General features: G+C 42.4%; 2 protein-coding genes and 1 long non-coding RNA gene across 3 annotated transcripts; 2 read left to right on the top strand and 1 right to left on the bottom strand.

Annotated features, from left to right (window-relative positions):
• Nucleotides 1-203: 203 nt before the first annotated feature.
• LOC306779358 lies at nucleotides 204-3200 on the bottom strand. The gene is made up of 5 exons (XR_013772109.1): nucleotides 3155-3200; nucleotides 1736-1952; nucleotides 1438-1592; nucleotides 1212-1304; nucleotides 204-1077 (listed from the first exon to the last, which is right to left on the bottom strand). It is a non-coding gene; the product is annotated as an uncharacterized lncRNA (long non-coding RNA).
• A 4049-nt stretch (nucleotides 3201-7249) lies between these two features.
• Nucleotides 7250-14873, top strand: ppp5c (protein phosphatase 5, catalytic subunit; the record flags this gene model as incomplete). Its single annotated transcript, XM_079272623.1, has 13 exons — nucleotides 7250-7346; nucleotides 9207-9448; nucleotides 10062-10209; nucleotides 10353-10474; nucleotides 10573-10638; nucleotides 10836-10934; nucleotides 11424-11529; nucleotides 11745-11887; nucleotides 12215-12302; nucleotides 12391-12431; nucleotides 12553-12731; nucleotides 12830-12911; nucleotides 13695-14873. The coding sequence occupies 13 exons, from the start codon at nucleotides 7250-7252 to the stop codon at nucleotides 13755-13757; spliced, it is 1476 nt and encodes a 491-aa protein (XP_079128749.1). The 3' UTR covers nucleotides 13758-14873.
• A 938-nt stretch (nucleotides 14874-15811) lies between these two features.
• LOC306780072 (THAP domain-containing protein 5-like) lies at nucleotides 15812-19731 on the top strand. Its single transcript, XM_079272272.1, has 5 exons — nucleotides 15812-15968; nucleotides 17179-17362; nucleotides 18252-18973; nucleotides 19059-19245; nucleotides 19416-19731. The coding sequence occupies exons 1-5, from the start codon at nucleotides 15895-15897 to the stop codon at nucleotides 19533-19535; spliced, it is 1287 nt and encodes a 428-aa protein (XP_079128398.1). The 5' UTR covers nucleotides 15812-15894; the 3' UTR covers nucleotides 19536-19731.
• Nucleotides 19732-23488: the final 3757 nt, after the last annotated feature.

The following is a 23488-nucleotide window of genomic DNA, read 5'->3' on the forward strand; positions in this document are numbered from 1 at the left end:
CCAAGCTATCCCAAATCCCTTGGCGCCACAAACAAAGACGCCATGAGGGTGGAGGCTATGCACTGCTCTCCAAACAGGGACTATCATTGCACTGCAGTGTAGTCATTCACCAGAAACTATCATTTCCAAAAAGCACAAAACTTCCTGCAATCGATATGTACAACCACTATTGCACGTGCTAAATTCCCACTACTTCGGTTTGTCAAGAGCAATACAGCTGTTTTCTTTCCTACCAGTACAGATGGTAGTACAAAAGGACTCCTTTACACTGAAGAATAGCCGATGATGTGTTATCATGTGCAGAAACAGGCAACTCGGACCACTTTTGGGCTACAACAGTAAAATCACAAAACATCCACAAACTAAAACTTATAGATTATAAATAACAAGGATACTCATAGTCAATGGAAGTTACAGCGTATTGAACCGTGTTAGGGTCCATTTCAACTCGAGTAGAGAGTCATTCAATCAGACAACGAGGAAAATGGACGTGCAAGTTGACGTTAGAGAGTAATAACACTCGAGTTAGGATGTGGAGGTGAATTGGGCAAAACTTTCTGCGGGTAAACACTTAACCAGCTTGCAGTGACATGTAAAAGTTCCGTAATTTACAGTCTCTGGCTTGCCTCTGTGCAGCTTAGTCAATTTTTTCAAAATGTCAGAACCAGGAAAACATCCATGAGGTCATGGATTGTCGTTGACTGGGCGGAAGATGAAAGTAGAAAACATCCAAAAGATCTGACAAGGTTCTTTGGCTTTGTCACTTGGTGTTCACCTCTTGTGCAAACATCTTGATTTTCAGCTCCTGTATCTTAGAATTCAGCTTGTGCCCATCCAAATTCATTATGACCTTCTGGAGAAGCTCAAAGATGTACTTGAAGTTGTCTGGAAAGCTTAGATTAAGGGCACAAATTAGCCCAAAGCATGATGAACGCCATGATGACACCGTCTACGTTGTTCAGGACTTTAATGCAGTTGATCAAGTCCCACGTCCTCTGGCTCCCAATCTCTTTGGATCATGTAAATCCTTATGACAGTGAATGCGATGTCCCTCACTGCATCCTCAGCGGCGGAAGCCTGATAACAACACAAACACAGAAAACTTGTGTTAAATTAATCCACAAACATGTATATATATATATATATATATATATATATATATGTGGGTAACACTTTGACGCTACATGGGAAACATATTGCGATAAACTTACCAGATTGATAAAGAGTCTGGATCTTCATTGAGGTAGATGACAGGCTTCTCAGATGCACTCCCTTTTGGTGTTGATGTCATCACACTAAAAGTTCTGGATGAAAGCAGAATAAAAGCAGGCCATTTACTATTCATCACATGTTTTTAAAAAAGCAGATATGGACAAGAAAATATTACAATAACCACCCCAATACAGTGAAACTAATATTGTATACATATGTACTAACCAAATCATTGATGGTCAGGACATCCTTGACCTTTTCTCCTTCACACCTCCTTTGCTCTTTAAGCCCTGTATCAGGGAGTCTGAGAAGAGGTCCAGCTGTGACATGAACTTTGATTGAAATAGTTTGGTGGTGATCAGCAGGAACTCTGCATTGACCTGAATAACAAACAAAATACAGCTGTTTGTTACTTGTTTATTATAATTACTATCACATTATGTGGGATTATTAGATTCAAATTGCGATTGTGAAGCCATTAATCATCAAAATGGTAAACACATAGAAACACACATTTACTTACTTAACTTTGCTGGAACAGGGAAGGGGCCTCTGCTCCACAATCTCTGGTTGAATGTGCAGTTCAGCATGTGTGATTTAGAAGCTTACTCCATGTATTGAATGTACATGGGCAATGTATGGACATGTATAGCGATAACTGCCCCTACAATGCCCATGCAACAAGAAATACCTGCTAGCTAGTTCCAAACTGCATTCTTTACACTGCCACATGCAGAGTCCTAAAGAGAATAAAGATAATTAGTACATATCAAACTGAACAAATAACAATGAGAGATCAGCTCGCATCGAGCATATAACCTATTACGTGCTATCATTAGGAGGTTGCCTCAAGAAGCTTGGTAATGCTGATCAAACTGCAAAAGATGAGATAAATATATTAGTGGAGGGAAAGGCTGGAATAATCCAAAGTTCACATAAAACAAAGTCAAGTCAAAAGTGCTTTGGAGCACTCGCAGATATAATGTTACCATTTAGAATAGACTAGCAATTCACCTTTTACAGCAACACTAAAGCTACATACAACAGAAATCAAATCATGCAAGCGTGTTAAATAAGATTAAGACCGTCATTTTAATAAAATATCAAACAGTTTGCCTTGAAAACTCATTCGCACTCCTGCCTGCGTTCACACAGTGTAAGGTCATAGAAATACAATGAGTAGAACGGACATCGATGTTTGTCTTGGTCGTTTTACTAGTTCAAAAGAAAATAGTGCTCAACACTGCGCATTGACCGTAGTATAACAGAAAAGTTAGCCCGCTACATCGATCAGTTCTTCACAATGACGACGGTACACGTACAAACTGCCGCTGCTCTGATCCCGTTACATCGGTTTGAATGGGAATGTCCGTTCTACGCTCGTTCTATTTCTATGGCTGCTGCGATAAAACACCGCTGACTTCCGTGTGTTCATGCATCAGGTGCCCGCGCGAGTGAGAGGAATTCAGCGGTTTTATGAGCTCATGATTTATTCATATTAAACATTTTTCAGTGAAGAAAACGTGGCTAAACCCACTACAACTGAACGCCCACTAGAGAGTGGCCTTCTGCGGCCTGCTCTGCCTGCCGACATTATGGCGCTGGAGAGGGGGAGACCGTAGTCTGCTCGTTTAACTGCTCTCCTACTGTTTTTTAGTGCATACAGTTCATAAGGAAGCCTTCGGCGCTGCGTCCAAGCCGTATTAATGACAGTACCCTGATCTCTGGTCTGCTCTATAATGCAAACCACGTTGGCTACCTAGCTTGCTAGCTAGCCTGCCAGCTAGCCTGTGTGCCTTCGATCTTATTAAAAACGGAACAGTCGTGTGGCTAAGTTATCACGTCTGTTCCACACATTGTGGTCATTATTACAGAATGGAAGCCTTGATTGACAACGAGGTACATTCTAAACTACTACAACAAAATATATAAAGTTACTTACCAAAGAATGGACGGTCGGTTTGAATCTTGCTGCAGTCGGAAAGGGGGGAAAGACGACTGAGAGCACGTGATCTGGTACATGCGCAAGGGGTAGTCCCCCAACCAAACACATTTATTTTGAGTTGATACACACCATCTAACCCAAATAAATCTAATAAATGAAAGTATTCATGCATTTTATGTTAGACCCATTAAATATAAATGTGTTCATTTTTTAACTTGATATATTTAAATTAATCAAACACGATTTAAATGTGTCACCTTTAAGAAGGGCTTGAATCGTTTTTTTGAGTGTGTTAAACTTAAATAACTACCGTGTCATGTGTTGAAGTGTCCCTGAGCAAGACGCTGTACCCCTAACTGCTCCCCGGGCGCCTGTCATTGGCAGCCCACTGCTCCCTATACAGGGATGGGTCAAATGCAGAGAATAATTTCCCCACTGTGGGACTAATAAAGGAATGTTTCCTTCTTTCTTCTTTCTAACCTCATCAAAGAGTCCCGGTCACTTCCTTCATAAAGCCCATTGAATAACTTAATGGTGTCTAAAATGTGTTAAATGCAAAAGTTAGAGAAGAATTCTAAGAGACAAACAAAGCGAAAACCACACATTTAGTTCATCTGGATTCAGATATTATCAGGTTCTTATAAACCATATCTGCCCACCAGGACTTTCGCTGCGGCCGACTTAATTGCTGGCACTGAAGGCAACAACCTGAAAGTATACTTAAAGCAGGCCTGGGAGAAATGTAAACAGACTCTCAACAAAATATAAACAGGATTGTGTTCAATACCCTCCTCCAGTCCTCACCACTAACCACCCTGGTTACAAGTCCAAGAAACACATGTAAACAGACGGGGGGGGGGGGGGGGGGGGGGGGGGTGGAGTGGACAAAACACGCTCCACGCAGGGATCTTACATGCTGCAGGATAATAAATATCACGAGGGTCTGGATCGGGCCTATGTAACATATACTCCACTCCACTCGGGAGGCCTCATCACTCATTGGCTTGTGACCCCGGAGTGTCACTCACATCCCCCCCCCACCTCGACCCTTCACGTATGTGTGTCTCTTTCTCCCATCGCTCGTATCCATCTCCGCGCTCCTCCGCTTCGTGTTTGTTTTAACTTTCCCAGAACCCCCCCCCCCCCCAACCCCCCGCCCGTCTTTCCAAAAGCCCACGCTCATATGCATCGTACGCCCAAGAGGACAGCGATTTTCCCCCTCCCCCTCCCGGCCGCAGCCAGATTTCTACTCGACCTCTCTCTTCGCCTCCCACTCCGTCTCTCCCACTCACTGTCTGCGTTTGCTCTCATGTGGGGCTGAGGCTGTAGCGTCAGCTCATTCTCAGTCAATCTTGTGTGTGTGTGTGTGTGTGTAAGTGTATATGTGTGTGTGTGTGTGTGTCCCACCCCTGTCCCTCAAGCGCTACTAGTAAAACCATCGCAGAGCTAGACGTGTTATGGCTCAGAGAGAAAACAGGGCAACTCATAGGTGCTCTCGCTGAGAGAAAGTGAACTCACTCCGTAGGGGTTTTTTCGGCGGGGGTCACGGTGAGTCACCCGACTGCTTGGCCTCTTACTCTTCACTGCCGGACTCCGCTGGTGAGTCATGGCAGAGCAGACTGGACTGGGCAGTATCCTCTGTGTCACATGCCTCTCCTGAACGTCTCTCACGCTGTTGAACTTTTAACCCTATAACCATCAAGGAAAAAAAGAAAAACCCCAAACACACCAAAACCACATACCTATAAGTCAAAGGGTTGACTTTTCCTTTCTGGTGCCCAAGACAGATGTCCCTGTCTCCCGACTCCGCTGGCCCGGATCGTTTTTGTCACCACAGACAGTGCAGGGCAGTGTTTCCCGAACCCTTTCCCCCCAATGTGACCCGACAGAGCGGTGCAGGGATGAGGTTATGTTTGGAGGGCCGGCCCCCGGATGTTAGCATCGCACTAGTTCCATCGACAAAGAGCCCATTGGGATTCTTCCATATCAATCCAGAAAATGTGGCAAACAAGTTTATTATGATACAACACTTTTTGTTCAGGAAGATAATCTTCACAAAGGAACACCACTGTTTATGATTTTTTTGAATGCATTAGGGAGAAGTGAAAAGCTGATGTTAGGCTATAAATGAATACAACGCATTTAGTATACAACAAGTCTGTGAAGGCGGACTAGTCCGCATGGCGATTTGTTGTCTCATTTGGCCACTTGTTAGCGACCGCCTTTTTTAAGACACTTAAAAGCTTCAAAATGAACGAGAGGGGTATCTACTGGCGTATTTCATATCCTAGAACAAGACATTAAAATCGATTAAGTTGTGTTAACAACAGAAGTTATTTCTGACATCTAACCCGTTGAGTTTGAGACGAAGGAACAGAAAGTGCAAAAATACTAACTTACTTCCGGGGTTTTCGGACTCATTGCTGCAGCACCCTATTTACAATAATCCTTAATTAACTATAAATCCTGAGTAGAGCAAATTTCTACTGCCATTTCCACATCACCTTATGTTATTATGAATCGGTAAACCAGCCATTTCAAAGAGATACACGTTCGATAACTCACAGCTTTTTATGCATGTGTCATTGAAAACATACACACACTTTAAACACTTGAGACCAAATAAATGCATTCAGATGGAGTTGCTATGTCACTCTTTTCATTTCCTCTCATCAGTAAAACAAACAGAATGCACGCTAGCCTTTCATATTATTTTCAATGTTATAAATTGGCTGCAATTGTGGACTATGGAAGAAATTCTGCATATTTATTTTGTGACCCTAAATAAAATCTCCTGTGACCCACCTGTGGGTCCCGAGCCAGTGTTTGGGTATTTCTAGTAAAGGAAAGGTGTTTCAGCTTGGATGTGTTTCTGCTCAAGGTTGCGTGATGTTTTTCCAAACCAGTTCTCTGAGGCCAGGGTGCGTCAGATGCCATGTGCCAGTGAGTAAAGTTGTGGAAACGTGCACGTATGCCCCATTTGTCCCTTCATACATCTGGTGGTTGCCCGGAGGGGCGACATTGCTGCGTTCAGATGGCAGCTATAGGGAACTTCCTCCAACATCCGCAAGCCTCGAGGCATCTGGATTACGACCAAAAGGATTGGTGACAGAAGCTGTACGTGTGTGTGTTTGCGTGTTTGTGTGTGTTACACAGGACTGTAGATTTTAATTAATTGGAATAGTATTGCAGTTCAGTCAGAGAGGGGCAGAGACTTGAGGACAGCGCATCTCTTGAAATTAAAGTAATTCCAGACAAGCCGGGGGAAATTGACTCCCACATGAATCATCATGTGTGAGTCAATCAACATAATCTTTATCTAATGATTCGGTTGTAACACATTACTCACCATCTCAATATTTTTCTGGTTAACTTCACAACAGCAGTTCGACAGTTGCCAACAAACTCAACCGGTTATGCTTTTTAATTCCATGCGCATTTTGGTGAAGGTCTATACTGACCCCTGCTGGTTAATAAACAAAATTAACTTCAATAGTACTTGATACATTTAGCTTTGGAACGTCATTGTCAATATCTCTCAGTCTCATACCTAACCACCCATACACGCACTTTTTATTTAAACTAGCATTGAAGGAAATTATTAAAATATATGTATGCCTTCTCAGGCAAAAACAGATATGTAAATAATAATAATACATGCACTGCCTGTCAAACCATAATGTATCTTGGCGTATTCCTGCACTGTTAATACTGTTCATACAGCTCATGCATGAAACCCCTTCATGTTTATTCTACATTCTATTTGTTCTATATTTTATTATTATTTGAATTACCCTGCACTGTACTGTTTTTTGCACATCTGGTTGAATGCTAAACTGCATTTCTTTGTCTTAGTACCTGTACTAATTGGATATAATACAATTGAATCTGATTTTCAAGTGAGTAATACACGTTTTAATAATTTACTAACATTAATAATTTAGTTTGAATACGATTGAATTCAGACGGATTTTTTTTAACGGTTTACTGTATATTTAGAAAGAATATCTATGCAGCAGTAAGGTTTCAATTTAGGTTTCAATTTCTTCGAGTACTGCGAGCAAAAGAAAATACTTTGCGACAGTGCAGTAAATGGCGCACGAATCGGAAAACGGCAGTGAGGAAAAGATGGCGGAGGGAAGTAATGATGCAGAGCTGCTGAAGGAGAAGGCGAATAAGTATTTTAAAGGTAATGTGACAGACCTGTCAAGCCAATGTCTTTTAATCAGCAGTTTATAACTGACAACGATGTGACTGTTAGCTGTAGTGGCGACATCATTCTGTAGCATCACGCTCCAAACCGTAGCCGGTCGCTAATGGTAAGCTAGGCTAACATTGCTCTCAAAGCATGCTAACCGTAAACTCCCATTCATTGGATTACGATGCACTGAATTGAAATTAGCTGGTTTAGCTAACGCTAGCTAGCTACAACACCAGCAGCTACAGCATCGATGTTAACACATGCCGAAATTAGCTGGTTTAGCTAACGCTAGCTAGCTACAACACCAGCAGCTACAGCATCGATGTTAACACATGCCGAAATTAGCTGGTTTAGCTAACGCTAGCTAGCTACAACACCAGCAGCTACAGCATCGATGTTAACACATGCCGCCACGCGTGTCGTCTAGTGCACACCGAACTTGTTTATATCTTTATTGTTATACTTTATACGGGCTTTCAAACGCATGTTGTGTACACTCGCTGTTTGTGTTCAGCCGTGTCGTCAGGTTATCGTTAGTTTAAAGTGAGATTCAGAAATAACTCCCAGAATATTCTATTAGCCAGCGGGCGCGCGCGTGAGCAGCAGCAGAGCCTCTGTTTCACAACAATACAGTAACTGTTAAATGTAGATGTGTCCATTTCTTTCAGTATTAGTTCAAAAGTATTAGCATCAGATTAGCATTTCACTCCAAAGACTAAAAGTAAAATTGCTCGTTATGAAGAACGGCCCATTTCAGATTCATATGACTGCATTATAATTATTCACTTTAGGTTCTGCTCATTTTAATTACTTTATATACCAGCCTTTCTTGAGTGTAATAGCTCTTTTATTGTATTTATTTATACAATTATTTTATTTACTAATAATACAGTATTTAAGTTTTTACTTTTCTCTGTATCTGTACTTATTTCTGTCCCGGATTTCACCTCTATGGATGAATAAAGGCTAATCTTATTCCGGCCTATAATAATAAATCATAATTTATTAGTTAATTTATATTTTGTATTATTAATCTGAATCTGCAAAGCAACTAGTGATTAGTGCATAAATCATACCCGAGTACAGTACTTCAGTAGAAACACACCGGTACTTTTCACCGCTTTCAGTTTGGCAAAGAAAAGCACCGATAACGAAAGTAAAGTTCTCTTCCTTTTCTATTCGATTTCTAAAGGGCTGAGAGATCATGATGAGTTTGAGCAGATGTAATGAAAAGGTTGTCTGATGTACGATGTGCAGGGTTGACTTTATGCCTGCTGCATAAAATAAACAGGACAGGCTATTGATTTTTACTTATTTACATATTTTAATTATAGATTTTATGATCAAGTCCACCCAAATTGCTTTACTTATAACTCTTCTCAGACGTGTTATCAACCGCCCATACGGTTTATTAAATGTTGAATTGATCAAACCAATTCAATAAATTCCACAATATTCTAAATAAATGTACAATAATTTCCAAATATTGTCACACTATTTATCTTGAGGTATTGATTGAAGCATGTTGTTGGTATTTTATTTAGTGCAGTGAGAATTGTCCTCATTTCAGTGTATTTACTTTGGATTAGTAATATTAAGTAGTAGTAATACGTATTTTATAGCTACAAACATAGGAAGCCAAAGTGATGTGTTGAATCAGCTCATCAAAAACTCAAACTTACTCGGGTTACAATAATGAGCTCATTTTTATCTCGCCATCATTTTCAAAGTCTGCCATCAGTTCTAGTGGGGAAAAAAGCAACACTAAACATGAACCGCCTGCCGTGGAACTTGGTAGAACCACAACCCCAGTGTTTTCCAGTGACGATGTGACATTGTTCTTTTCAGATAAAGACTATGATAATGCAATCAAGTACTACTCGGAGGCCTTGGAGGCCAACCCTACCAATGCCGTCTACTACAGCAACCGAAGCCTGGCGTACCTGCGCACAGAGTGCTACGGCTACGCCCTGGCTGATGCCACGAGGGCCTTGGAGATAGACAAGAACTACATCAAGGGGTACTACCGCCGCGCCACCTCCAACATGGCCCTGGGCAAGTTCAAGGCAGCGCTTAAGGATTATGAGACGGTGAGAAAACATGGCGTCTTCGACTGTTAGTAGCTGCCCACTTTCCCACTCTGAACCTAGAATGTACGAGAAATGAAATGTTGAAATGTGATTTTCTCAAAGAAGAGCTCTGCAGCTCCATCTGTTGACCCGTCGAGTCGAGTGAGGCTGCTCATGTTGCTTTAACGGCCTGGAATCTGGATTATCCTTTAATCTAGACGTGAAGCCAATTAGATCCAGTTTGAAGGCACTCACACCACAACTAATGTGGTGTCTATTGTTGTTGGTGCTGTAAGCAATATAAACATACTGTGGCTTTGGCAGCAAAGACCTCCGACAGCTTGTTGCACAAACTGGACCACGCACCATGGCAACATAAAATGAGAGTTAATCCTGATGAAGCTACGAGAGGTTGGATCTACATTTACGTGTATTAATAGATGTATCGGGCAGAACATTGTCTCAGTCTGAATAGTTTAAATACTTCTTATCCAGTATGAACTGCAGAATTGAAACGTCACACACTTTTAATACCCGTTTACATCCTCCAAGTTCTTTTTAGTCAATTACCCGACAGCTTCCTTGATGCCGGTTGATGAGTAACCAGCGTTGAATTTATTTGTTCTGACGATAGGTAGTGAGGGTTCGACCAAATGACAAGGATGCGAGGATGAAGTATCAGGAATGTAACAAGATTGTGAAACGGAAGGCGTTCGAGAGAGCCATCGCCAGCGACGAGATCAAGAAATCTGTTGTGGACTCTCTGGACATCGAAAGCATGAGTGAGTCTCCCGTGTTATTGAACAAAAGTGTAAATATATATAGAACTGTAATCGTAATGTGCTGTAAGACGGAGGCTGCTAATGACAAAATGCACCTGTTAATATACTTGTAATATATATCAGAAGTGTGTCTTGTGTTGCAGCGATTGAGGATGACTACGACGGCCCCCAGCTGGAGGACGGGAAGGTGACGCTGCAGTTCATGAGGGAGATGATGGATTGGTTCAAAGACCAGAAGAAGCTGCACAGAAAGTGTGCTTATCAGGTCACCATGTTTGTTTCTATGAACCACACCGACTGAAGGAAACGTAAATGTACCAACAGGCATTGAACTTTTCTTCTTTTCTTTTTTAACTCTTTCAGATTTTGGTGCAAGTTAAAGACCTTCTATCGAAACTACCGAGTCTTATTGAGATCACATTAAAAGAGGTGAGGACTGCAGGTATTCACTGGTGAAGTTGCTGTTAGTTTATGACCAATGAGAGTGCAGCAGTAGGTTTATCTTCTTGATCAGCTCACAATAGGACTGCAGGGCTAAATACGACACAATGTGTTTGTTCGTGGTTGTTTTGTACAGTTCTCTTTTGGGGATTCAATTGAATGTGTTTTGTTTCTATTTGCCACAGACAGAAAAATTAACAATTTGTGGCGACACACATGGACAGTACTACGATCTCCTCAACATCTTCCAGTTGAACGGCTTACCATCAGAGACCAACCCCTATGTATCCTTTACTTTAACACCGTTCACGCAGTCTTCCTCCTCGTCTGTACCATTCTGTGTCTGAAGGCCTTTACACACCGGGGGCGGGTTTTTTCATTTTTTCATGCGATTCATTTGCAGTTAAATAGATTTTTTTTAACTATTGTTTTCGTCACAAATATTTGAACACATAATCTGATTATAACATGGCAAGAAAGCTTTTTTTGGGAACACGGTGGATTTTTCTGAGCTTTCACACCACAAAGAAAGACATCAACCAATCATGTGCAGAATGGGTTGAGTTGCTCTTCTGTTTATGAAACAACAAATCGAAGGCTCAAACTATTACTCCTGTCAACCTTGACAAAGGCAGCACAGACCAGGTTCACTCCTTCTGTGCATTTAGCTTTTGGTTTCTCTTATTTGTTGAGTTCCTGGTGTGTAAAGGCCTTCAAACAACGGCTAAAAGCCTCAAAACTTGTGCTTCACGATGCTTAACCCCAGAATTCAGCTGTTCAATGGCGACTTCGTCGATCGCGGCTCTTTCTCTCTTGAGGTCATTCTTACCCTCTTTGGCTTCAAGCTGCTCTACCCCGACAACTTCTTCTTGCTCAGAGGTGAGAGCGCCCACACTGTGCCTGTGCATGAGTCTGTGGATGCCTGTGTGCTGTATAACATGTCATATTATGTCTGCTATCATAAAGTTCAAAGCACAACACTGAAATTCATTTATTAGCCTTTTTTGTTATCACAATTCATTTAGATTCTACTGTTACATTACAAACTTTTATATTCAAGTATACAATTGTTTAATCATAATTGTTACATGCAGGTAACCATGAGACAGACAACATGAACCAGATGTATGGATTTGAAGGGGAGGTGAAAGCCAAGTACACAGCCCAGATGTTCCAGCTGTTCAGCGAGGTCTTCCAGTGGCTGCCTCTTGCACAGTGTATGAACAGCAAAGTACTGGTAAGCAGTGTTCACCAGCTCCAGTTTCTGTCATCAGTCACAAGCCTGCTCCCTCTCTCTCAACCCCACACTTGCTAACATTACGAGCCGCCAAACTTGCAAAACACTGGCTGGCTGAAACCTTTCTTTTCTCAGCGCGCCTGTTTATCCCGGAGAGATGCGTCATATTCACATAGTAATTTACAGTCGGTGTGTTTGATTGCTTGTATAGAAAAACAGCCATAGTTTACCCAGAATGCACCGAAATGAAAAGCGAGAGCATAGGCAACACTTACGCTCTGCTCAGTAGACTGTATGTTCTGGGCTTAATAAGATTCTCCACCTCAGGTTATGCACGGTGGACTGTTCAGTGAAGACGGTGTCACATTGGACGACCTCAGGAAGATTGAGAGGAACAGACAGCCTCCAGACTCAGGTAGGCTGCGACTCCAAATGCACCCTCTGTCTCCAAGGAAGCATCTCTAGAGAAAATGACCAGAACACTTTCCTCCGCTCTCCCACAGGTCCCATGTGTGACCTCCTCTGGTCGGATCCACAGCCTCAGGTCAGTTCCCACCCACCTAATAGCTCATTATGGATCCAGTGGTTTGTGTTTGAGCAACATTCAGTCCGCTTCCAACTGGATTAAGAATTAATTTCTCTCTCCGTCTCTCTCTGTCATGCAGAACGGACGGTCAGTCAGCAAGCGAGGAGTGAGTTGTCAGTTCGGGCCAGATGTGACGGAGCGCTTCCTGGAGCAGAACAAGCTGGACTTCGTTGTGCGTAGTCACGAGGTCAAAGCTGAGGGCTACGAGGTCACTCACTCAGGGAAGTGCATCACCGTGTTCTCAGCACCCAACTACTGGTACGAAATGATGCCGGCTAACTTTAAGAGTGTTGAGTCAGCTGTTACATACGCTGTTTACGTTAAATGCTGCGTGTTGTGTTCTTGTCTTCCTCCAGTGATCAGATGGGAAACAAAGGAGCTTATATCCACCTCAGGGGATCAGACCTTAAGCCAGAATTTCACCAGTTCACTGCCGTGGTCAGTATCCTGTACTTATGTATCACAATACCACAATGATGACTTTGGTGCGATGCCCTGCGTCGTCATCTCGATACAGAAACGATACCAGCAAACCTAAAAACATCCGGAGAAGCATGAGTTGTGCTGATGCAGACACCAGCTCAGAGCGGGACTGTGCCGATGGCTAACAGTTCATGACCCGCTTTCATTTTTCGTATCGCATTTTTGAGTCTCGCAACAAATCAACAGTAAAAAGGGAGCAGATGTAACTTTTAGAGATCCACTGATCACGTTCGCTGATACCGATTGGGGATGAGCCATATCGGACGATGCAGATTGTTTTTGTTGTCCTGAAAAATAATTTTAACCGCACCAAAGTTATGCTTTTGGTTTGTTGTTATATAAAGCGGTCACTTGTAGAAAAACACGCAGTTCAAATGATAAGGAAATAAATTATCTTTTCTTTTTTACATTTTCTTCAATTAGAAACAATTCTTGGCAATAAGTTTTATTTATGTATTATAAACTTCATAAGCTTGTTAGGAAGCTAAACGGATCACAATTCCATATCTGATGTCTATTTATATAGCTGTGAAAACTTCTCCTACAAACAACTATTGATTCAAGTTTCTCACCAAAAACTACATTTTTCAAGATTACATTTGAACACATGATAACTTTACCGGGTTAAAAACAAAAACTACCAAAATATCTGCCAAAAACACACGTTTGACGTGTAGTTTGCAAAAGCATATTTAAAGACTTAATTTGGTTCTGGTGTAACCTTTGTCTCCTTCACAGCCTCATCCGAATGTCAAGCCCATGGCGTATGCCAACACGCTAATGCAGATGGGGATGATGTAGAGGCCGCGCCAAGCCATCTGTGACACCGACGACCCTCCCGTCTGACCTGAACCATCCCAGCCACCTCACTCCCTACAGTGCTCGGACATGCTCATGCTTAGCCTACGGGATCCCTCTCCCCGACCAAACTTCCACTAGTTGTGTACAGGAAACACGTGGTGTAGTTCAGATGGGAAGAGATCACTTCCACCCAGCCCAGAACTGGGTACGTTCTTTCATGTTATCGGTTAAAACTGGAAAAAAATAACTTTAAAAAACCCTCCATTCCCGTTGTCCATTTGCCCGTTCATGTGGTCCATCACCGGGTAAAGACACCAACCGTTCAGATGAGTCTCCTTGGAGCTGCTTGGTTTTTAGAATATTTGATGTACTCAGCAGACGGGATCAAATAGCTGGTGTGTACCAAAGACCCGTAATGAAAATGATTGTTCAGTTTTTGCAAGGAGCGTCTTGTGACTCTGAAAGCTAGTATTGTACTGTTGGCCTGTGTACACAGCTTGGAGTGTTGTAAACTGGGTGACGGGCAGCATGTCTATCAGTGTTTCTCAAACTCACCTACAGTATGTCCATTTATTTTGTTTTGTTTTACAGGAATACAAAAAAACCTATGATCCCAGTCCCGAAAAAAAATCTATAGATTGTGTCTGGGGTGGGGGGGCACTCTTAAAGGTGCTGTTTGCCATTAGTGGTGTATGTAGTTGGTTCAGTCATGTAGCTGGTAACATTTAATTTGCACTGCTTCCTGTTGAGGAAGATACCGCTGCTCTCCATGTTTTTCATCCTCGACCGTCAACCTGCAGCTCCCGCACAGTCTACTCTCCGAACTAGCTTTGGCGTTAGGCAAATACCGATGGCACTCGAGTCTCCCTGACACACACACACACACACACATACACACACACATGTTCAATTACGTGGACTCCTTCCGAACACAAACGTCCAAACTGCAATTCTGTCTCAAAGCGCACAGCTGCATTGTCCAATGGCCCTCAACTTTTTAGATAATGAAATACACTGACGTGTATGTATATATATATACTGTATCATTTAAAGATTCCGTGTAATGTTTGGGGAAAAAATATTGAATAAAAAAAAAACCTAGTCCGGTGATTTTAGAAACAAGCTGGTATCTTTATTTATGTCTGTTATTTATCGTCTGTTTTTCTCTTCTGAGTGAATAGAATCCCACTGCAGCTGTTTAGGAAGACCTGTCCATGCGTAGGTTGAGACAAATGATGAAGGTTAGGCATGGACCTCGAGTAGACGGGGTCAGGACGTAGGACCTGAACAAATCACATTACTGGTAGTGGTACGTCAGCCAGCATGGACTGTAGGCCAATGCTAGTGCGTGAATGGTACTAGGGCGGGTGTTCGCAAGAAAATCTGGGATTCAAAGCTATGAAGATGTTTGTAATAAAAAAGTAATATAGTACATTAACTCAAGCACTGTACAATTTTGATGTGCTTATACTTGAGTATTAACTATTTTACTGCTCAGAGGGAAATATATTGTGCTTATGACTCGACTCCATTTATTTGATAACCAAAGTTACCTGGCAGATTTAGGTTAACAACACATGAAACTAATAGATAAATGTGGATGTATTTTTTTTTTCTTTGCTGGTTTTACTAAAGTAAAAATTCGGAGTACCAACACCGTATTTTACTGTAGCGTTCATAAACCGTGAAGTCAGTGCTCGATCCCTTCCGACTGCTCGATCCGTTCTGCGCATATGCGGGAACGCCTACCCAGAAAGCCTGCAGAAAGACCCGCCCCCTACTCTGCCTCTGATTGGCTACTTGCTGCTTAACGTTAGCCTAGCTATGATGCTAACCTGTGCTTCGAACTTACGCTAGATAAGCCGGGTAACAGCGACTCTTCCACGGCAGCTCAAGTTTTTGTTCCCGTAGTCTGAAGAGAGGCTACCCGGCCTGAAGAATGGTTGTTTATATCTTTACGAACCCTCTTTTTAATTTATTTGACGTCTCATTTATTTGACGTCACGACTCCAACAGCTGATCGCCAGTCGTCAACTATGCGCCACGAGTTGACAACACACACAGCACGAGTTTCACCTTGTTGTGAACGTGGTTGGACACGAAGACAGTCAGCCTCGAACAACACCAGCGACCTGAGATGCCAAAATATTGTTCTGCCCCAAACTGTAAGCATGACTCCGGAAACGGCAGCGACAGGAAGAGCTTCTACAAGTAAGCGGCTTAAACGTGTCTTCTAGCAGTCAGTCCATGTCAGCTGTAGTGCTGGTGGAGGCGTCGTCTCTGACTTTAAGGGACGTGTTCCTACCTTTCACCACGTACATTCTTACTACCTATTTAAATGAATCACTGTAGTTATTAAGTATCAACATTTTTTTTTTAAAGTTTAATAAGCTCTTAAGTTAACGTCTTTTGTTTTGACCTTTTGAGTCCTGATTGAATCGTGTTTTTAATCTGGTGGTGACTACGTTTTATTGACTGGTTAATTCCCCTTCAAATATGGTTTACGTGTAAATTCTTGACATGTGCTCTTTGGTTACATTTAGTAATTAGAATGCATCTTGTTTTCACCTACGGATGCAAATACACAAACTAGTAAAATACACACCTAAATGTGTATTTTGGATGTTTTCTTTCCACTAACCCTTAACGTGTGCCTCACGTTAATCCTGGAGCTGATGATTCACAGACAGTATGCAGTGGTAGAAGAAGCACTCTGATCCTTAACTTTAGTAGAAGTAGAAACGTCCAAGTCTGTAAATACTCCATGAGATGTGAAAGTTACTTAAGTAGAAGTGCAGAAGTATTATCAGTAAAATGTCCTGCTAATATAAAAAGTGAAAGTACTCATCATTTAGAATACATGTCTGTTGATGTTCCTCAATGTGGAGCCAATTTTAAATTAGTTGTGTACTCATGGGTAGATTAGTAGGAAAGTACTACATGATATCATCTAAGCACATACATGTGTTTTGTATGTAAAAACGGTCAAATAAAAGTAGAGTATCAGTATAAAGTTGCATAAAATGGAAATACTCATGTACAGTACATGTCAAAATTGTACTCAAAGACAATACTTGAAAACAGTGACCAGGATAACATCAACATTACAAAGCAACACGCTTTGACATATTTGACAGTGTCATTTCAAAAGTTGTCTATTATTCTGTCTACCTCACACGCATAATATTACCTTCAATATGAATGTAATTGCATACAGCGCCACCACTAAGTATGGCCTCCTATACTGCAGGTGTTGGGTTGCATTACACATTATACAGAGTGGCACAAACCAAAACGTGCCGAGTCCACAGCGTCTGATTGTCAGCTTAGGGAGGCAGTTTGGAGACTTTGGAACAAGTCCCTTGAAGGAGCCCAGGTGTTGTCCAGTGTCTCACATCCGTACGTCTTCATTGTGCTCCAGGTTCCCTCTCCAGGACCCGGTCCGGCTGCAGCAGTGGCTGAGCAACATGCAGCGCGGCAGCTGGACTCCCTCTCGGCACCAGTATATTTGCCACGAGCATTTTGCGCCGTCGTGCTTCAAGGTGCGATGGGGGATCCGTTACCTCGAGAGCGACGCTGTGCCCACAGTGTTCCAGGAGGCCGAGGTAAAACACGGTCATGATCGGGCTGAATATGATTTCATGTTCAGGAAGCTGGTATTTGTTCCTTAACATTTAAACCATTTAAAAGTGTTTTGATTTATTTATGGGCTGGAAATTAACCAGAGCAGGCAGCAAAGGTGATAGAGTGAAACATGAAGTTTATTTAAAAATATTTGATGATGACACAGAGGTGCTCCTTGACAGCTTTCTGTAATTCTCATATTACAAAATGATTCAATCATTTTGCAAAAATCATTCATTTCGTTTGATATCTCGGTATACGGTAATATAGCATGTTTTCTGGTAGTTCAATAGTCTACATGAAATAACCACGTGGCCTATTTTTCTTTACCCCTATGAGAATTCAATACTTAAAGTACAGAGTATGTTCTCATTTAATTAAGAACTTTAGTGCAAAATAAACTTAAGTTTTAAGTGAAATTACAGAGAAATTAATAAGTGTTTCCACTAATGCTTGATAATCTGATTAAAGCAATAATTTGATTTATTTTCCCATTAGCAGAATTCTTATAAATTAAAACTTCAATTTAGCCGACGTTATTTTGTATCACAATGTTTCGATATATGATTTCTTCACAATGCGATTCCATTAAAAGACAATAAATCATATTCAATTATCGCCCAGCCCTGATTGTGAGAAGATAGAAATCAATGAAAGTATATATTTTTTAAAACATTTACTTGGCACTTAAACAAGCAGATCTGCATATGTATTGACTGAATTGATTATCTGGGGTATTCAAAGACTTACGGGGCTTTTGGCCAATACTGCTCAGATATCTGGTGTCAGTCAAAGTCTTATCTTAGCAACACTACAGCTAAACTAAACTATAACCACTGTCCTGTTGCTAAACACACTCCTTCTTTCTAGAAACGGAAAGCAGCGCATCCCGGTGAGAGGACGCCGAAGCGGCTTCGCGCCACCGGCGACCAAAGCGTAACGGAGTCAGGTGACGGGACGCTGGCTGTCGACGCCGTGGAGACGGAAAGCGAAGCGACGCACACCGTGCACCTGTACGAGATCACCGTGGACCCAGCGCAGCAGGGAGAAACCGGCCGGCTGGAGGCGAGTGATGCCGGGGAATCTGACCTGGCGTCAGTGAACGAGTTCAAAACGGGGCAGAGTTTCCCGTTTACTTTACTCCAGACGGTTAATGCTCTGAGTAACAGCGGGGAGGTGGTCGTGATGTCCGAGCGCCCAGCCGGCGAGGGCCAGGATGAGCTTCTGAACGGAATCACCGCTGCCATCTTCACTCAGGGCCACGGGCTGGTGAGTGAAGACGTGAGCAGTGCCGCGGAGGAGCCTTCGGACCCCCGCCAAACACAAGTCATCGCCTACTTCGAGACCATCCCGAAAGTTTTCCCCGGTGAGGCCGCCGCCCAGCTCAGCGTGTGTCCGGACACGGTGCTGTCGTCCGCTCTGAGCTCCAAGCCCATCACGTCCACTCTGCCCATAGTGTCCAAGCACACGCCGCCCTCCCCGACGTCCCTGGTCCTCACCGTGGAAAGGCTGGACACGGGAGAGGGGGACGACGGCACGTGGGAGGAGGGCGACGGCACAGAGCTCCTGGATCGCCAGCTGGAGGAGCACTGGTGAGCACCGACCCTCACGTTTCGGTGTGAAGTTGGCCAGTCTCATTATCAACGCTTCTGCAACGCTTCTCTCCCTCTCTCGCAGCTACCACAAGAGCAGTCTGAGCAAGGAGCAGCTGGAGGCGATCATGGCCGAGCTGCAGAAGAAGGTGAAAGTGCTGCAGCAGCGCCACCGCCGCCACCTGGAGAAGCTGCTGGGCCTGGAGAACACGGTGAGCCAGCTGAGGCAAAGCAACCTGCTGAACGAGGAGCGCCTGCAGCTGCTGGAGCGGGTGAGGAGCGAACCAGTGTTCACACCCAATGAGTCCAGATTCACTCCAAAATTAAAAAGTCGTCGCTGCTCTCGGGTTTCTTTTAGCTGTCGCTGTTTTCTAACATTTCATCGGGACGCTCCGTTAAACGTGCTCTTTGCATTCACTCTTTGTTGTCCCCTCATTCTCAGGCTTACATACAGACCAGTGCAGCGGTGTCGGACGGCGGGGGGACCGTGACCATCATCTACGAAGAGGACGATGCTGCGTACTTGTACACTCCGCTGATCACCGCCGACGAGAAGCTGTGAGGCTGACCGTCTGCCGCCCTCGGGGCCAGTCAGGGACGGGGCCCATGTCGTTGAAAACAAAACACTACCTGGGTTTTTTTTTTTTTTTTGTCTCTTCACAAATTGTATGAAACGTGTTGTCAGATCTGCTGTGAGCTTTGCACAAATATGGATGAGTAATGTGGGACGGTGTTGAATGTGTTCTCTACCCCTCCCCTCCTTCCTCCAACCACTTTTTGTTTGACTTGTAATGCATTTTTTGTTTGTGATGATAAACATATCCAATTAAAAAAATAACTTGTGCTTCACTTCTACAGTTTATGTACATTTTAGCTTTCAAAAAAGATTACACAACCAACTCGTGGAAGTTTAAGCACCTTTTCTCATGTAGCATGTAGCATGTAGCTTTGATTGAACAGTGATCGAGAGGAGCTGATTCAAACAGAACCATGTAAATGTTACAGTAGTGGTTGTTAAGACTGATCATTTATTCTACATCGTATATTTTTATTCAGGAGATCTAAGTAACCCAAAGGCGATCAAAGGGAAACTGTTTGACAGAAAGCAACGTGACTGTTAAATCTCACAGGTTTACTGTTTAACTCTGCAGAGTAAACCTGGATCCGAGGGTTCTACTTCTATCAATGTAACAGACATGAACTAGTTCTCTTCTTTACTCAGCCAAATGATCCAGATGCATACCCTAAAATGTTCATTCCAATCAACCACTAGGGGGCGAGAGAGCTACCTGTGTGTCTTCATCATGCAGAGAAGTGTCGGACAATACTCCTTTCGTTCTCAGGACTTCTTTATGCTCACTGTCCCAAATGCCAGAACGGAAATGGGAAAAAGGGCTTTTGTGTGCTCTGCACCCTCATCATGGAATATGTTGCAGAATGATTTCAGGTTTCACACGTTCCACATGGGCACAGTGTTGAGCAATGATTCGGGACTGTAGTTGTGCATGGAATGGAAATACAAAACATTTAAGAACAGAACCAAAACCCTTTCAATCTCGAGCAAATTTGACCGGTTTCTGTTTATAAAATGACATAATTACCTGCAGTTTATCCCATTCACTACTCTCATTATCATATAAGCATTACACACAAGCACATGAAATATAGATTTATTTAAAAGAAGGCAGTTTAGTCATATCTTGTATTATTGCACAGGATTCATTGTGCAGCATATAACGGAGCACCAATAACAGCCAGTGTAGGGTTTTCTTCATCACACTGCTGTGACTGAAGAATCCTCTTGTAGGTCTTCAGTATGACCACTTGAGGGCAGCAGAATATTTTTCTTTGCTCTTTCCTTTGGACAAAACACAGGTACAGTGCCATGCTCATTCTTTTTATTCCACTTCTCTGTTCCAACACATCAAGAAATTATGAAAAACATTATGCTCGCATGAAACATGTTTAATCAGACTTCTTTTTAAATGAACACCCTCAAATCTGACAGAGATGTTTTTTTAATAATGGCCTCCACCTGACAGTGTCTGATCTTTGCACGATGTTTGGTTTGATGGTACCAGCATCCATTTCCTTTTGCCAAGTGCCTTGCTCAACTCCTCTCGGCCGGAAGCTGTTCAGTGAGCGGAGAATGTTCCACACTCCCACCCACTTCTTTTCAAATGTGCTGCTGCTGTCACCTCAAAGTTGAATTAACCTGATTTAATTGCTGCTGCAAAACTGGAACGTGATGAGAGTGAGTGTTTCTTATCTCTGCTCAGCGGTGAGGCGCTGTGCTGGAATGTGAGGGAGGGAGCTGCTCTTCTCATCTGACCTGGAACTTTATCAGCAGGTACACTTGAGGGTATGTTGGCCCAAACAATAAGCTAATATAGATCTTCCACTGAAATACATAAAGTGATTTGTCCAGTACAGCCTGACCCAAGAGATCATTTGGCTCACATTCTTGTGTACCTTCTACTCACCATCCTTCCTTAACTTCCTCATTTCATTTTGGCACAGAAGAAAAAAGGGAGGAAATATACATTTGAGAGAATCCTGATCACATTTTCTTTCCCAGCCGATACTAAACACTGATGATCCGTATTGCCCGATACTTTGTTGATTGATTACAGCAGCTGGTCTACAAGGCTCCAGAATATATATATATATATATTTTTTTGTCACCATCCCAAAATTCATTTCAACCGCTCTGAAGCCTCAGGAATTCTAAATGTTATCCTTTTACTTTGTTATAGTATTTTAGTGTTGTTTTCTTCATAAAATCAGACAATTCAAATAAGGAAATAAAAGATTGTATTTTTATAGATTTAAAACAAATAAAATGCAAACACTCCATCACCCACTCCACCACGTGAGTAATAGGGGACATTGAGAAAAATGTACATCCCTTTGTTATAAGTTGATTTGGATTTTTTGAAATACTGATGTAGGAGCACTCTTGCCTACAACAAACTGAAGCTGTGGTTTCAGATACAGCACACAGTCGTGATCCTTTTCAGGACTCCCAAAAGAAAAAGAACACACACAAACAGCCACACAACTCACCCACTCCTTCACGTGAGTATTAGGACATTGTGGTGGTTTGTCACAAGATAAATATATCAAACTTTTTAAAAGTATTTTCTTGTTTGCAGTCAGAAGTGTTCCACATTGTTTGGTCACGCGATTTTGTTTTTTTGATTTTATGAACGATTCAACTTCCACTTTTCGACCAGATATCAACGGGATGTCCAATACTGGCTTTCAACTGATAAATGTGGATGTGGTTTCTTAGTAAGCCTCTAAAATGATGATATACTATTATTAGCACAATGTAGAGGACGAAACATTTTAGTATTGCAATTCCCGTTGGAATCTGGTTGAAATCAACGTCTCCAAATAGTCGGCGAAAAAACGTTCACTTTTGAACCAATTCTGAACGTCTTTTCACCGGTGGGCATAGACGTCTTTTAAACGGAAAAATGCTTCCTGGGTTTCCTTGCTGAGGAGTTGGCAACACTGCCCGTCTCACAGCCGGCCGCACATTGAGACCAATGCTCTTCATCCAGCTCGGAGGACGGCCTGTTTTGATTCAATTGAGGTTGTAGCTTGTTTCCCACCTCACTACGGTTACATAGAGGTGTCGTTTGTATTTTAACGTTTCGCTCACGATTTATTGAACCGGGAAGTCCGAATCTTTGACTATCTTTCGAACTTTACCTAAGTTGGCCCATGCTGCTGTAGCTACCAGCTAACAAGCTAACAATACAAGCTACCAGCCTCCCCCGCATTGTGAGCAGCATAAAATGATACGAATGGTGCTATTTTCTGCTTGCAATATTGGAATCCAGTAGTTCAAGTACTTACAGAGTATGCCGTTAGCGTGAAGCCGAACATTTAGTCCGTCAGCTCGTTTACTTCACTCCGCAAGTTCCCTGCCGTGTTTCCAGAAACAGTGCGTGTTCCAGCAGTAAACACAGACACGTATTTTACATGAATGTACAGACAGAATGTACACTGCTCTCATTACGTTGTCCTGGGAGCTTCTTGTTGACAGCACACAGTCTATAGTTCCATTATGATGATATTTTATATCAAACATTAAATCTGTTGAAATCACGTCTTCGTGTAAACCACATTTCACCGACCAGCGTAATATGACTTTGGAGAAATACGTTCAAAGTAACCAATATCGTGTCCCATTCACCCTGCAACTGAACAAACCATCAATATCATAAAACCAGAAATCAACGTTGAAATGCGGGTTGGTGCTCGCGAGGTAGCGTTACAGGAGCGGAGGTGGAGGTCCACACACAGGGATTTGAGGCAATTTAAAGGACATTTTAAATCAGTTTGAAACAGGATTTTTTTATTTTTATGTATCGATGGTAGTCGCAAACATATCGATACACTATTGTTTAAAAAAATGTCGCGATAGTAAGCTATATTATATATTATTATATTGTTCAAATCGATATCAATAGATCAATATTATATCTTCAAAAATTGCAACGG

The sequence above is a fragment of the Melanostigma gelatinosum genome (genome assembly GCF_949748355.1).
Source record: "Melanostigma gelatinosum genome assembly, chromosome: 7".
Taxonomy (NCBI): domain Eukaryota; kingdom Metazoa; phylum Chordata; class Actinopteri; order Perciformes; family Zoarcidae; genus Melanostigma; species Melanostigma gelatinosum.